This window comes from Apium graveolens, chromosome 10 (genome assembly GCF_009905375.1).
Source record: "Apium graveolens cultivar Ventura chromosome 10, ASM990537v1, whole genome shotgun sequence".
Taxonomy (NCBI): domain Eukaryota; kingdom Viridiplantae; phylum Streptophyta; class Magnoliopsida; order Apiales; family Apiaceae; genus Apium; species Apium graveolens.
In genome coordinates, this window is record NC_133656.1 from 202,682,418 (window position 1) to 202,697,011 (window position 14,594).

The window sequence follows — 14,594 nt, forward strand, 5'->3', positions numbered from 1 at the left end:
CAAGAAACAGAGCTGGATTAGGTTCTGAAGAAGCCAAGATCAAGACAGGAGTTGAAGTACTTACAAGAGATCCATTTTTATTGACTAACAAACCTCTTGAAGAAGATACATAGAAACACCTTGACAAGGTTATATCTGGTCAAGTGGTACAAGATGCTCATGATAAGCATAATGTCAAAGAATATCTAATTCTATTTCGTTCATAATTTGAAAATTTTAAAAAATTAATTTTATAAGATTTTATAAATAAGGATAATTCGGTAAAATCAGCATATACCAAAAAGTAGATACCGTATCAAAACTTTCAATGTTTCATGTTTTACAGATATATTGATATATTGATAGTAATTGATAACTAGTAGCTAGTAATAATTGAAAAGAAATAAATATAAATTCTTTTTATTTACCAAATATGTATTTAAATAATTCCAATATCCATATATATTATACTATTATATAATAAATGAAATATTAAAAATTTAATTTTAACTGTTCCCATAATTTATTAATCATATAATTATTTTATTTTCAATAATTACTACTTCAATTACCTTTCTCAACTAGAACATGTTATCTTTTTTTCTTCAAAAATATCACAGACAATAATAACTTTCCAATTTACCTTTTTTTTCTAACTTAAATACAAATTATATTTTTTAAATAAAATGCGTTATCTTTTTCATCTTATTCTAATTAGATGACATTTTTGTCCAAAAATATCACATACAAGTCTATTTAATTAAATGAAATAATAATATTTTAATTATTAAGAACAGTTTTCTATATTTACTTAAAATTCAATTATGGTACAAAACAAACATGCCCTTAAATTTATTTCAACTTAGAATTAAAACAAAAACCAAAAAATAAAACCCTAAATTGAAAAGGGGGGCTTTCGTGTCTGCATTGCGTTGCGCATCCTCCTCGCTCTATCTGTACTGTACGTATATGCGTGTCTATTTATCATTTTCAAGCCTTTTAATTATCAATCTTATTTTTAATTTGATTCACATACTCATCAATTTCAATCTGCTCATCATCAATTGTATTGTTGAGCTTGTACACAAATTTATATGTTATGTGTGTATGTATGTATTGTTATACAATTCGAATAAATTTTAGTTGTAATCGAAACGTTGCTTGCGAAACAACAAAATTTTAAGTTAGTAGCATTCTTGATTTTTCGATTGTAATACATGTAATGTTATTCCGTGTTGTTAGAATCATTTGTTAAGTGTTGATTGCGTGAATTAAATGTTTATTAGACGAAATGTTATTGGAAGCGTTATTGAATTTTTCAGTTGCAATATGTGTAATGTTATTCAGTGTTGTTAGAAACGTTTGTTATGTGTTGATTTGCATATATTGGATGTTTATTAGACGAAATGTTATTGGAAGCTTTATTGAGTTTTTCGGTTGTAATACACGTAATGTTATTTACTGTTGTAGTTTTGTTAGAAATGTTTGTTATATTGACACGGTTGGATATATGTTAATTTGTGTGTTTCTTAGACGAAATGGAGGCTTCGATTGATTTAAGAGACGGAGAAGGATTATTGAGGTAAACGACTTGACTAATTGTTTCTTGTGCCGGTTTGAAGAAATATGTGTTTGATATTATATATGTTCATTGGAGTCTAACAACATATGAATGAGTACTTTTTACTGGTTTTGAAATGCCTTATTTTTGTGTCTTCTTTGTAGTTTTGATATGGATGATAGCAATGCTATCATGCTGCCAGGAAAGAAAAACAGTATTAAAAAGATGAACAAGGTGAGTGCTGCGTTTAGATTCCCCTCATTTGTGCATAGTAACATAAATTTAATTTCCCCTTTTTATCCTCCAAGGTTTCGGGAAATCAAAAGAAGAAGAGAATCGCTGAGCTGAGCAAGGCCCAGAAAAGAAAGCTGAAGAAACTTCAGGTATTGGATGTGTTAAAGCTTTCCAACTTCTGTAATCTATTTAAGTTACCGAATTTGGTTGACTTATTTTTTTTTCAAATGTAGGAGGACAAGGATAAAGAACTTCTCTTATCAAAAAGTATGGAGACATTAGAGTATGATTCTGAGTTTCTGACATTAGTCTCTTCCTGTATAACTCATCTTTATATGGGTTAGGTTTTTTTGATTGAGGACTTAGTAATCGCATTTTCAGGAAGTACAAAATTGGAGATGTTGCACAATCACTCATGTGGTCATCAAAGAATCTGGGCCAGGTTTTTTTCTTAAGTACTAATAATTAATAAATTAATAGAGGAAAGAACAACCTCATTTTTAGAGAAAATACTAATTAACTATGAAGAAAAACTTCTTAGCTAGAACTGTCTCTCACTGAAGCAACTTCTAGTTGACCAGTCTTATTGCCCTCTTTAGTTCCACTGCATTTTATTGAACTCTACTCGTTAACGTTAAAGGATGATTATATTTTGTTTTATGTAAGATTATAACTTCTGTATTTTGACAGGTTGAAACTTTTCAAGAAAAACGTAGGAGGGAAGTGCATTTTTGTAAGGCTGGACTTCAGTTGCCAACTAATAATCGACCTATCAAGCGAAAAACTAGGGGCGATACCTTAGAGTTTGAATCAGAAACGAAAAGACTTATTTTGAGGGAAAGCTGCAATGTCAATAACTTTACCTATCCTTTTATAGGTGATAATGAATCAAAACACAATGATAGTACTATTTGTGGCAACGTTGTTGCTGATGCTAGACAATGTAAAGCTCCTGTCCCAGTTAAAGAAATTGTTTATGAGAGCTGTGATATACCAGTGCCATCAAATGATAAAAATGCCTTACCCAGTAATGTTTCTGTGCCAGAAGGGGAAAAGATTATGGTGAGTTTAACTAATACTGGGATCTGAAATTAGCTAGCTTAGGTCATGTGCTGTTCATATTTAGTTTTATATATGTAAACGATAGAACCTAAGAATTTCTCATATATATATGATAAATATCTACGGTTTACTTAAGGACCCTAAATATTTGACATGAAACAGGATAGAGAAAATGGATATCCTAAAGGGCATCTTGGCAGTATCAGTAATCTGGTCAACGGGCACTCAATTGGAGTTCGAACTGCCCCTATAGTAGTACATGTCTCAAGACCAATGGAGATTGAAAATACAAGAAAAGACCTTCCAATAGTTATGATGGAGCAGGAGATAATGGAAGCTATCAATGAGAATATTAGTGTCATTATATGCGGGGAGACAGGTTGTGGTAAGACTACACAAGTTCCGCAGGTGCGCTAATATGGTGGTTATGTAATCTTTTTTTCTGATCTTAGTATAATATAATTCTTTTGTAATATTTTAAATTATTAATACTTGATCTGGATGGTCTCTGTCAGTTCCTTTACGAGGCTGGCTTTGGTTCATCCCGGTCGTCGGTGAACAGTGGCATGATTGGTGTAACCCAACCACGCCGTGTTGCAGTCCTTGCAACTGCGAAAAGGGTGGCGCTTGAGCTTGGTGTTCATCTGGGTAAGGAGGTGGGTTTTCAAGTACGGCATGACAAGAGGATTGGTGACAATTGCTCCATCAAGTTTATGACTGATGGAATATTGCTCCGAGAACTTCAGGTTTGCATATCCATGGTCATCGTTAAATATATGTGTAATCTGAGAACGCAATTGATCTTGTTTTGCTGCTTCGTGTGATATTACTATTAACCTTAATTTTCTCGTGCAGAACGATTTTTTATTAAAGAGGTACTCGGTGATTATTTTGGATGAGGCTCATGAAAGAAGTCTGAACACGGACATACTTCTAGGAATGCTTTCTCGTATTATACAAGAGCGTCAGGTGAGTTTAGAAGTTGGAGTCACAATCGAGTTACTGTAAGATTGTCCTGTTAAAGGTGATTGCTTATAATTATTGTAACAATATGACCAGCCAATATGGTCAGTACGTTATAAACAGTTGCCGAAGAATCTAGAACTTGTATTTCTTTGTGCTTGCCTCCACCTTGTTATAATGCAGTGATGATACTTGTTCTTCAAATTTATTATATTGCAATATCTAGTTATTCCTTTCCAACCCCTTAATTTATTTCTTATCTTGAAACTATCCTGATTCTTTGTTAGAGAATATACGAGGAGCAAAAAAAGCAGGATCTCCTTTTTGGGAAAAGAACGAGTCCAGAAAATAAAGTATATCCACTAAAACTTGTGCTGATGAGTGCCACCTTGCGGGTTGAGGACTTCGTGTCTGAAGGAAAAATATTTTCTAAACCCCCACCTGTAATTGAAGTTCCAGCTCGACAGTATCCGGTAGGTATACACTTCTCAAAAAGAACAGAAATTGTGGATTATGTTGGCCAAGCCTATAAAATGGTCTTGTCCATTCACAAGAAGCTTCCTCCAGGAGGCATACTTGTTTTTGTGACTGGACAAAGAGAAGTAGAGTACTTGTGTGAAAAGCTTAGAAAAGCTTCTCGAGAAATGGTCAAAAGTAGTTCAAGACGAATTGAAAATGCCACTGCAAGGTTGGAAGGAAATTGTCCGGAAGATCACGACATGAATGAAATAAGTGAAGCATTTGAAATTGAAGGAGACTCAAGCCCGCAGCAAAGTGATATATTTAGTTCCTACGATGATGATTACGATGATTTATCCGAGAATGAGTCGGTTGATTCTTTTGAGTCAGATGAAGATAGTGATCTGGAGGTTTTTGGCAAGGATGGTTATTTGTTTAATAAGAAAAATATGGACCCTGATGATGTCTTGATGGAGGATGGAAACCTTGCTTCACTGAAGGCTGCTTTTGACGCTTTGGCTGGGAAAAATACCTTTGCATCTAATACTGATGGGAAACAAGTTGCAACTGATAAAGGTTCAGATCTGGCTAATTTGAGCTCGGGGGAGAGCACTAGGGAAGCAGATGTTCCCCCTGTCAGCCCAATGTGTGTTCTGCCCCTATATGCTATGCTTCCTGCGTCTGCACAGCTTAGAGTATTCAACGAGGTGAAGGAAGGAGAGCGCCTAGTAGTTGTCGCCACAAACGTTGCTGAGACCTCCTTAACTATCCCAGGAATTAAGTATGTGGTAGACACTGGGAGAGAAAAAGTCAAGATGTACAATTCTGGCAATGGAATGGAAAAATACGAAGTACAGTGTATAAGCAAGGCATCTGCTTCACAACGTGCTGGAAGAGCTGGAAGGACGGGGCCTGGGCACTGTTATCGCCTCTATTCTTCAGCTTTCTTCGAAAATAATTTTTCTGATTTCTCAGATGCTGAAATTTCAAAAATACCTGTTGATGGAGTTGTCCTTCTCATGAAGTCCATGGGAATCGATAAGGTATGCTTACTATTATTTGACGCTCTTTATTCACACTTGAATTGGCTCTATATAATTGATAGTCGCAGTTGATTTAAATCATATATGTACAAACTTTATTCTAGCAATTACACGTGTATTTCCATAGAGATTGGAACTATTTTGCACACATTACCCATGTATCTAATTCTATGCAGAAGAAGATTGCATCCATTTTTTTAATGCTCTAAGCGAATGTGATAACGTTACTATTTGGAATACAACTGAATATGCCAGGACACCAGTTTTTAAGCATTGTACCAATACAACTGAATATGCCAGAAAACCAGTTTTTAAGCTTTGTACCAAACAGCATGGACGACAGTGTCAATGGTGTCCTTGCAATCAGCCTGCAGAGCAAACAGTGGCAGCTAGTCTGCCCACTGTGCAACACTTGTTGCACAGCCAGCACGCTGAATCTTCTAGAAAGTTCTGCACACATGCTGTTCCAGCAAGCATGCATGAATGAAAATTCTAATTAAAACCAAATGTTTATTATTGTGTAAAGAATCTTAAGTTGGGAAATGGGAAACAAGAGTATTAGAGTGTTAGTGTATATGAAGACACACATCTATTATGTCTATAATATCATTTTTATGAAAATGAAACATAGAGCTATATAGGAATTTACTGCTCACATCTAAGATCTAATATTCTCTTTAAACAAGTGTGTATTCGATAATCGACAGAATTTTTTTACTTTGTTGTCTAGTTAATTTTTTCTGAAAGATCCAATGTGCCTGGAAAATTTATGAGATAGATATCTCTAGTACTCTACCGTCTCTTTACTTTTGGTATATTTGCGGTTTGAGCTCTAATGTCGATTCTAGTTTTATCTCATTTTCTCTACTTATGGTTTCACTATTTTTGTAATTTGTTTCCCCGAGTATTAATTATTAGGTGGATTCTGTAGTAAGACCTTTTTACTGTTTCAGGTTGCTAATTTTCCATTTCCCACCCGTCCTGAGCTTACTGCTATAAATAAAGCAGAAAGCTGCTTAAAGGCTCTTGATGCACTTGATGCTGATGGGAGGCTGACCTCTCTTGGAAAAGCAATGGCACACTATCCCATGAGTCCACGGCATTCCCGGATGCTCTTAACTGTCATTCAAATACTGCGAAAGGGTAAAGGATATTCACGGGCTAATCTAGTACTTGGCTACGCTATTGCAGCAGCTGCAGCTTTGAGTTTGTCGAATCCTTTTATTACTCAATTTGAAAGAAACAATAATGAGAATTCTGAAACTGCAGCTAGTGAGAAGGTTTTAGACAAGGAAGAAAAACTAAGGAAGAAGAAACAAAAAGAAGCTTCTAGAGCATCTTTTGCAAAATTTTGTAACCCTACTAGTGATGCTTTGAGCATAGCTTATGCATTGCAATGTTTTGAACTATCTAACAACCCCATAAACTTCTGTACTGAACACGCTTTACATCACAAAACCATGGAGGAAATGTCCAAGCTTAGAAAACAGTTACTTAAGCTAGTATTTCAACAGAGTTTGAGTGATTTTCAACAGGATGTTTCATGGACTCATGGGATAATGGTAGACGTCGAATCTTCTTGGAGGGACTCATCTAATAAGCAACGTTTGTCATCTGATGAGGAAGAAGTCTTGGGCCAAGCTATCTGTGCTGGCTGGGCAGATAGGGTTGCTAAGAAGACTAAAGCATATTCAGATCTATCAGACGGAGATAAGAAAGTTATTGCAGTTCGTTATCAAGCCTTGGTAGGAGAAACGGTTTTTCTCCATCGTAGATCATCAGTATCTAGGTCTGCCCCAGATTTTTTGGTGTACAGTGAATTACTGCAGACAAAACGGCCTTACATTTATAGTGCAACAACTGTGAAACCAGATTGGCTTGTCAAGTATGCAAGTTCTTCATGCACATTCTCTGCGCCACATACAGATCCCAGACCCTATTATGAACCTCTAAGCGACCAAGTTTTTTGTTGGAGGACTCCGACTTTTGGTCCTTATCATTGGCAGCTCCCACTTCATCGTTTTCCTGTGGAAGATAATATGCAGCGGGTTGCTGTGTTTGCTTCTTCCTTGATTGGAGGTGCTGCTTTACCCTGCCTGAAATCTGTCCAGGAATTTTTAGCTGCTGCACCTGCTATAGTTTTACCAAAATCATTAGGACATAAACGAGTTCGGAATCTTCTTTCCAAATTAAACACCGGAAAGAAAACAATTGATAGTTGTGCTATGTTAAGAGAGGTGTGGAGCGAAAATCCTGGTGAATTATATTCCGAAATTCAAGAATGGTTCCAGGAGAGATTCCATGATCAATTCAAAGAACTTTGGGCAGAGATGCACCGCGAGGTTCTTTTAGATCCACAAGAACGCTTTGGGAAGAAAGGTAAAAAAGAACGCTCGGGGAAGAAAGATAAAAGTAGAAAGAAAAATCTTGTTATATAAATGAAGTATATTTTTTTAGTTATTTATAACTTTTGGGTCACATTCTGGAATGATTGTTGAAATATAGAGAAATTGAAATGAGCAAATGGATTGAAATTTCTGCTGCCAAGAGCTCTTTATATTAGTCCTACTAGAAAATTCTTGATGCACTTTATTTTTTTAGAGGTGATGAAAATAGCAGGTTTTACTCCATGTTTCTAGAAAACATATTACAACAGTGTATAATGATGAAAATATTTTTATATTATACTCTCTTCCTTTTACTCTTAAATTATAAGCTGGCCTAGCTGTGGAGGAAGCAAGGGTAATACTATAGATTTAAAGATGCAAATAGGTGTTAACACTGTGGTCATGGCTGGTGTCTATTTCAACTATGAAAGAACTACTTTTGGGTTTACCAAACTGCAATCATATATGTGCAGTTGTGCACCGTAAATCACAGACTTCTTTTTGATATCTGCTGTTTGAACTTCCTTGACTCGAATAATCTATTCATTATCTGATGTAGAAAGAAACTGTACTGCGGTGTTGATAATTAACACTTGAATACCTATTTTAGCCATTCATACATACCTCCCAATTCCAGCTTAGAAGAAAGTGCATTATAGTTAAAGTTTGTTTAAAGATCAGCTGTGCACCAGTTATAACAGTAAATAAAACTGTACCAACTTTAGAAACGATGAACTAAGGGTTTGCTAAGGTTCCTCCTCTATCGCAGCATTTTCAGGTGACATAGTTGAAGAAGTAACTTCAATTATATGCTCAATTAGATGTGCTATTGGAGGGATATGTTGTCCCAGCATGAAGTTATAGAGAGCTGGGATAACTTCATTCCTAGTGCCAAAAAGTTCAGTCTTTTATATCACAAACCTGCTTTCGAGTGGAATTTATGGGATAATTTTGGTTTTGATTTTGCATTTTGCACGATGCAATCTCTTTGGAAGATTTAAATTTTGAAGCTCCAAGATGGTTAGAAATGGGAGTGAGCCAAAGCCAGGCATATAATTACTTAAATTTGATTGATACAGCTGTATATATAATTATGAATTTTCTTCAATGTCAATAATATCCATATTATAATTAAAAAGAAAATTATAGATCATTCGTTAGTTGCTATAATAGAGTTGGACTTAAAAACAATAATATATACACCATAAGTAAATAAATTATACAATTAATTAAAAATAAAATAAAATAAAATAATTAGACAACTAAAATAAATTAATATATACGAGTTATAAATAGAATTATAACTTATACTTGAGCTTAAAAAATTAAATTGAAGTTCGATATAATTAGTTGAATTTAGTCGCATTCACCTTAATCAAAATTATGTGTATAAATGATGAACACTAAAACAAGACAAAAATAAAATTAAAGATAATTCACGCTATTTATCTAGGCTAAAATGTAATTTTTAATTAAAATAAAATTATTAAATATTTATACATCTATAAATATTAATAAAATTATATATTTCAATAAGTAATATTATTTAAAAAAATAAAAATATCTCTAATTTCACATATATTTCTAACACATAAGTGTGTATTATGTAGATATTAATATTTTAAGTGAAAAAATTTCATATTTTCAAATTTTAAATTAAAAAATATTTATAAAAATTTATAATAATATTGAAAACAATCCGTGGGTTATAAACTAATATTGTATTAATATCATAAAGCTCTGAAATTTAGTTAACATATATTTTTTTAATAGGACTATTATTCAACTTATTGGGATTTTATTAATATTGTGTGGGTACAAAGTTTATTTTGACAGGGAACAATGTTAAAATAATTATTAATTTAATGACACTGGTTTTTGTTAAATTGTTCTATTACTTTCAATAGTTATGTTGAATAAATTTGCTAAAAAAATTTGTCACAAATGTTTGAGTATTTAGATTGGTTGATGATTAAGATGCTATAATGCCATATCTTTATTGGATCTCTGTCGGGTATTATTAATTTCATATTAATAAACTTGTACTGTGGGTAATATAAATTCGTAAATAACTAAAGTAAATTTTATAAATATATTAACATTTATTATATTGTTAACAATATAATTTATATTTTACATTTTGTTTGAACGGTAAGTTTTTTGAATATAATTAATTTTCTATATTTAATAAATTTTAAAATTAAACATAATTATTGTAATGTTTGACATGATTAAAAAGATTATAGCCTAATTCTACTTTGAAAATTAATGTTAATTTGACTTCTAAATCTTCAAAGTTTTTTTTTTTAATTTTAAAATCGAAAGACATCTACCCTACTACGTGGAACATTTGTTTTTATGTACCATGTCTCACATCTATATCTCTATATCTGTAAAGGGACATTTCACATATTACTCTCCCTCAGTGGTGTAAAAAGGTGTGTATTGAATTAAGGTAGAATAGATATATCTGCCTGCCAAGAGTGTGTTACAAGAAGAGACAACTCAAAATATATGTTACTTGTGTTATTTTCAGAGTTTGCATTGAAGTGATCGACTGCAGAGACGAGATAAACTGCTAAATTATTAGTATCATTTCTGGTTCAAGGTATGTGTCAATCATCCTTTGCATGCATTTTTTCCAAATCATTTGTAGTGTATTAAATTATCCAATTTTGCTGCAAACAACAATTTCAACACTCCAATTTATTAATCCCTTTTTATCTCTAATGTCTTTGTACGAGAAGAGGGCTAGTTCAACTTTTGTTTAATTTTTATATCACCCGGCTGTAAAAATGTATAAAACCAGCAACAAGGGGAATATGTAGACTGTAGTATACATGAGATGGTGAAGCTAGATATGACTTGTAGTTGATTGAGACTTTTTTTTACTAGTTAAATTGACTGAATTAGGGGGGAAGGGTCATATTATCTTTCTATGATGCCGAAATCTTCAACTTCAAATAATTTAGTATAGTTTGTTTAGTTTGTATCTACAATTGTGAAGGGTGCACGAAATAGCGTCAGGTATTTTAAATTACACAATTTTGATAGCCTTGCTATGAAGTATTATAGTATGTACCAGACTCGTTTGGCTCGAGCTGGTTCGAGTTTTACTCCCAGCTTTTGCGTGCCTTTTCTTAGTTTCTTTGATGCTTGGCGTGACTTGATATCATCCACTCCAGTAATATCATGTTATGTTCGATAACTGAATCAATTGAAGTACTTTATTCATATACATTTTCGACTTTTCACATGCTGTCAATACATTAATATACATTGTAAAGCTCAATAAGTTAGCAAAGAGCAATATATCTAAACTAAGAAGTATGGTGGTAACTATTTGTGGTTTTCTTTGCAAAAGTTAATTACTGATACCATAAATTACAAGCTTTAGCACCAGTTTCCGTATTTTAATATGCATTTGTAGTTCCCCTTGTATAAATGTATGATAATGGATGTCAGAGTGGCACTGTATAATCTCATGTTGTCCGATAGTTACATATCCATATACTGGTGACAAATTCTCACTTGACAATTGACATACAGTCAATTATCTTTTCAAAGTAATTGCCTTTGTTACCTGTAGTTCCTTCAAAAAGTTTTGTTTTTTTTTTAATTAGTTGTCGAAGATCTATGCTGTTTTTATGGACGGACTCTTGTAATGCACACTGTGTTAGTTATTTTATATTATTTTTGCAGCTTGATTGGGCTATTAAGATGCAGACCTGCGACTGCATTGAGCCTCTATGGCACGATGAAGTTCTAGTGCAATACCAGTATTTGTCAGACATGATCATCGCCTTTGCATATTTCTTCATTACCTTGGAACTTATCTATTTCGCCACTAGATCACAAATCTCTTCCTTTGCAAGGGTCTTACTGTTGTTTGGTGCATTTATTCTCCTCTGTGGAGCTTCCCATTTCATAAATTTGTGGACAGTGTCAAGTCACTCTATAAATATTGCCAAATTAATGGCTGTGACAAAGTTGTCTGCTGCTATTGTATCATGTGTCACAGCTTTAATGCTCGTCCAAATTATTCCTGACTTGCTAAGTTTAAAAAGACATGAAGTGATTCTTAAGCATAAGGCTGAGGAGCTTGACTCAGAAAAATGCTTGATTATAAGAGAAGAAGAATTTGCACAACATGTTAGAATGCTGACTCGGGACATTAGAGGCACCCTTGACAAACGTACTATTTTGGAAACAACTCTTACTGAGCTAGGCAGGATTTTAGATCTTGCGGAATGTGCACTGTGGATGCCATCACACAGAACTCAAAGTATGGAACTTACTCACTCTCTGAACCGCCTGTTGCGCTTTGGCTACTGTGTGCCAATTCATGTCCCTATAGTCACTGAAGTGTTTAATAGTGCTGAAGCAATAAGGATTCCCCATACTAGCCCACTAGCAAGGATCAGATATGATGTGAGAACTGATTATCCACCTGAGGTTGTTGCTGTCCGGATACCTATTCCACATAATTTAAATTTTGAATTTTATGGTGGTCATGAACTCAATACAAAATGTTATCCCATTCTGGTATTAATTCTTCCTCTCAACGGCTTAAGAAGATGGCACAGACACGAATTAGAACTAGTGGAAGTGGCTGCTGATCAGGTTAGTCTCGTTATCTTTTACTATTTGTTTCCACATGTTCTTGGTATAAGACATTTCTGAGATACAAATTTCTAATAGTTATTTAGCGTTCTTTGTTACACTTCTCAATTACTCATAAAATACAATCCATTGTTATCTCAGTAAGTCTTCCTGGAAGCTAACCTCGGACATTTGGTAAAGGAGTGATTTGCTATAAAATAGACAAACAATTACAACTTACAACCAATGGTAAAAGAGGAAAGGGTTGCTGCATCTTGATCAACTTTCCATCACATTAGACTTTAGGACTGATTAAATGCAACAGTGAACTTTCAGATTCTACACCTAGCTCGGGTGCTCGACCAAGTCCTTCAGTAATTTGCTGATAAATTGTAATATCACTAGCTACGTAATAAAGAACTGTTTCAGCTCAGCTTGTTAGTCCAGAAAGTTAATATTTCCTTGCAGTTTCTTCTGCAGTGTGGCACGAAATGCAAATTATTATGGATAGTTAAACAATTAGATCAAGTCTCTAATTTCTATATCTTTTTCTAATTTTCAGCGAGTCTTGTGTATAAATTAAAGAAACAGTCAAGTGATGCCTGATTTGACAATAATTTCAGCTCAAAATAATTGTGCTAGTTTTAGTGTAATAGAGAAATGTCATGAATTGTCTTTTCTTATCATATGAACTACCCTGGACAGCTTGCTGTTGCTCTTTCTCATGCTGAGATCCTGGAAGATTCCATGCGAGCTAGTAACCAGCTCATGGAGCAGAATCTTGCTTTGGAGTCAGCTCGGCAAGAAGCTGAGATGGGAATCCAAGCTCGCACAGAGTTTACAACTGTTATGTATAATGAAATGATGACACCTATGCATGCAGTGATTATCTTATCTTCACTTCTTCAGGAAACTGAATTGACTCCAGATCAAAGATTACTAATGGAGACCATTCAAAAGAATTGCAACCTCCTTTCAATACTGATTGATGATGTTCTAGATCTTTCTAGACTGAATGATGGTAGCCTAGAATTAGATACACATGTCTTCAGTGTTCATGACATGTTCGTAGAGGTAATACTGAAAGCTCAAAGTTTAGCCTAATAAGTTTTAGACCGACTTATATGAACTTCATTATAATGTTATTGTTTTTCTTCTAATGCAGTGCATGAATTTGATTAATTCTATAGCTTCTGCAAAGAAGTTATCAATGAATCTGAACTTGGAGAAAGATTTACCTGTTAATGCTATTGGTGATAGCAAATGTCTCATGCATGTCCTTTTACACATAGTCGGAAATGCTGTCAAGTTCACAAAGGAAGGTCAAATTTCTGTAGAAGCTTCGATTGCAACACCAGAGTATTTAGAATTCTGCAGGTCTCATGGATTTTCCCCTATGCCAAGTGATAGATACTTCTATTTGCTAGTGCAGGTCGGACATATTAACCTCGTCAGATATTTTAGCTAAATATTTGTTACTTAATGATTACACAAGAAGAATGCAACTTTGCCTGCCACCACATTAAGCCACACCCTTTCTCCTGATTTTCCATCCTGCAGGTCAAAGACTCTGGTCAAGGTATCACCTCTGAAGATCTTCTTCGGGTGTTCACAAAATATTCAGATCAAAGGGCATCGCCTCATGATGGAGGTCACCCTGGTCTCGGACTTGCCATCTGCAAACGGTATGAATCAAAGTTAAACTGTTCCTCTTATGTTTCTCTTTATTTGATTTGTTTTAATTGTGTGGAACTCGCCATGATGGTGAAACAAGTCCTCTCTCCTACATAACATAATGGTATATTTAGGTTTGTTAAGCTCATGGGAGGTCACATTTGGATAAGGAGTGAAGGCCTTGGCAAGGGCACCACAGTTACATTTATTGTGAGGCTCGGAGTCTGTGAAAGTCCAATGGAAGAAACAGTGCAAAGAGGTCACTGGGAATAGTCTTCTGGGATAACATGGCTACATAGCAACGCCAGTTAATATGCAGACATGTCCGTGGGTGATAGACAGACAGGGCATGTAATTTTATCAAGGGAACCAGGTATGTAATGATGACAACTAACTGGAACAAGTTTGTGTAATAATAACTAGCTTCAGATGTTATATTAGAAGTTCATGTACTTTAATAAAACCCATAGACATTACCCCTGCATGCAAGATATGTTTAAATTCTACATGGCCCACCTACAAATCAGATCCTAAATTGACCTGTAGCCGAAGCCTATAATAACACTTCAGACTCATGGTGAACATAGGCTACACAATACCAGCTCGAATACAGCAATGTAGTAGTTGCAC

The 14,594-nt window shown here is 34.3% G+C and overlaps 2 protein-coding genes across 4 annotated transcripts; both read left to right on the forward strand.

Annotated features, from left to right (window-relative positions):
* The first annotated feature begins 836 nt into the window (after positions 1–836).
* Positions 837–7,991, forward strand: LOC141693528 (ATP-dependent RNA helicase DEAH13-like). 3 transcript variants are annotated; one of them, XM_074498664.1, is made up of 12 exons: positions 837–940; positions 1,513–1,561; positions 1,705–1,774; positions 1,849–1,923; positions 2,008–2,057; positions 2,156–2,216; positions 2,465–2,836; positions 2,999–3,244; positions 3,352–3,582; positions 3,692–3,805; positions 4,087–5,301; positions 6,255–7,991. In XM_074498664.1, the coding sequence occupies exons 2-12, from the start codon at positions 1,518–1,520 to the stop codon at positions 7,737–7,739; spliced, it is 3,963 nt and encodes a 1,320-aa protein (XP_074354765.1). In that variant the 5' UTR covers positions 837–940; positions 1,513–1,517; the 3' UTR covers positions 7,740–7,991. The 3 variants fall into 3 exon arrangements, with proteins under 3 accessions (XP_074354765.1, XP_074354766.1, XP_074354767.1); XM_074498665.1 differs by lacking the exon at positions 837–940 and having other exon boundaries at positions 981–1,561; XM_074498666.1 differs by lacking the exons at positions 837–940; positions 1,513–1,561; positions 1,705–1,774 and having other exon boundaries at positions 2,008–2,041.
* A 2,107-nt stretch (positions 7,992–10,098) lies between these two features.
* On the forward strand, positions 10,099–14,428 carry LOC141693029 (putative ethylene response sensor 1). The gene is made up of 6 exons (XM_074498011.1): positions 10,099–10,296; positions 11,391–12,311; positions 12,996–13,364; positions 13,456–13,722; positions 13,851–13,975; positions 14,099–14,428. The coding sequence occupies exons 2-6, from the start codon at positions 11,409–11,411 to the stop codon at positions 14,235–14,237; spliced, it is 1,803 nt and encodes a 600-aa protein (XP_074354112.1). The 5' UTR covers positions 10,099–10,296; positions 11,391–11,408; the 3' UTR covers positions 14,238–14,428.
* Positions 14,429–14,594: the final 166 nt, after the last annotated feature.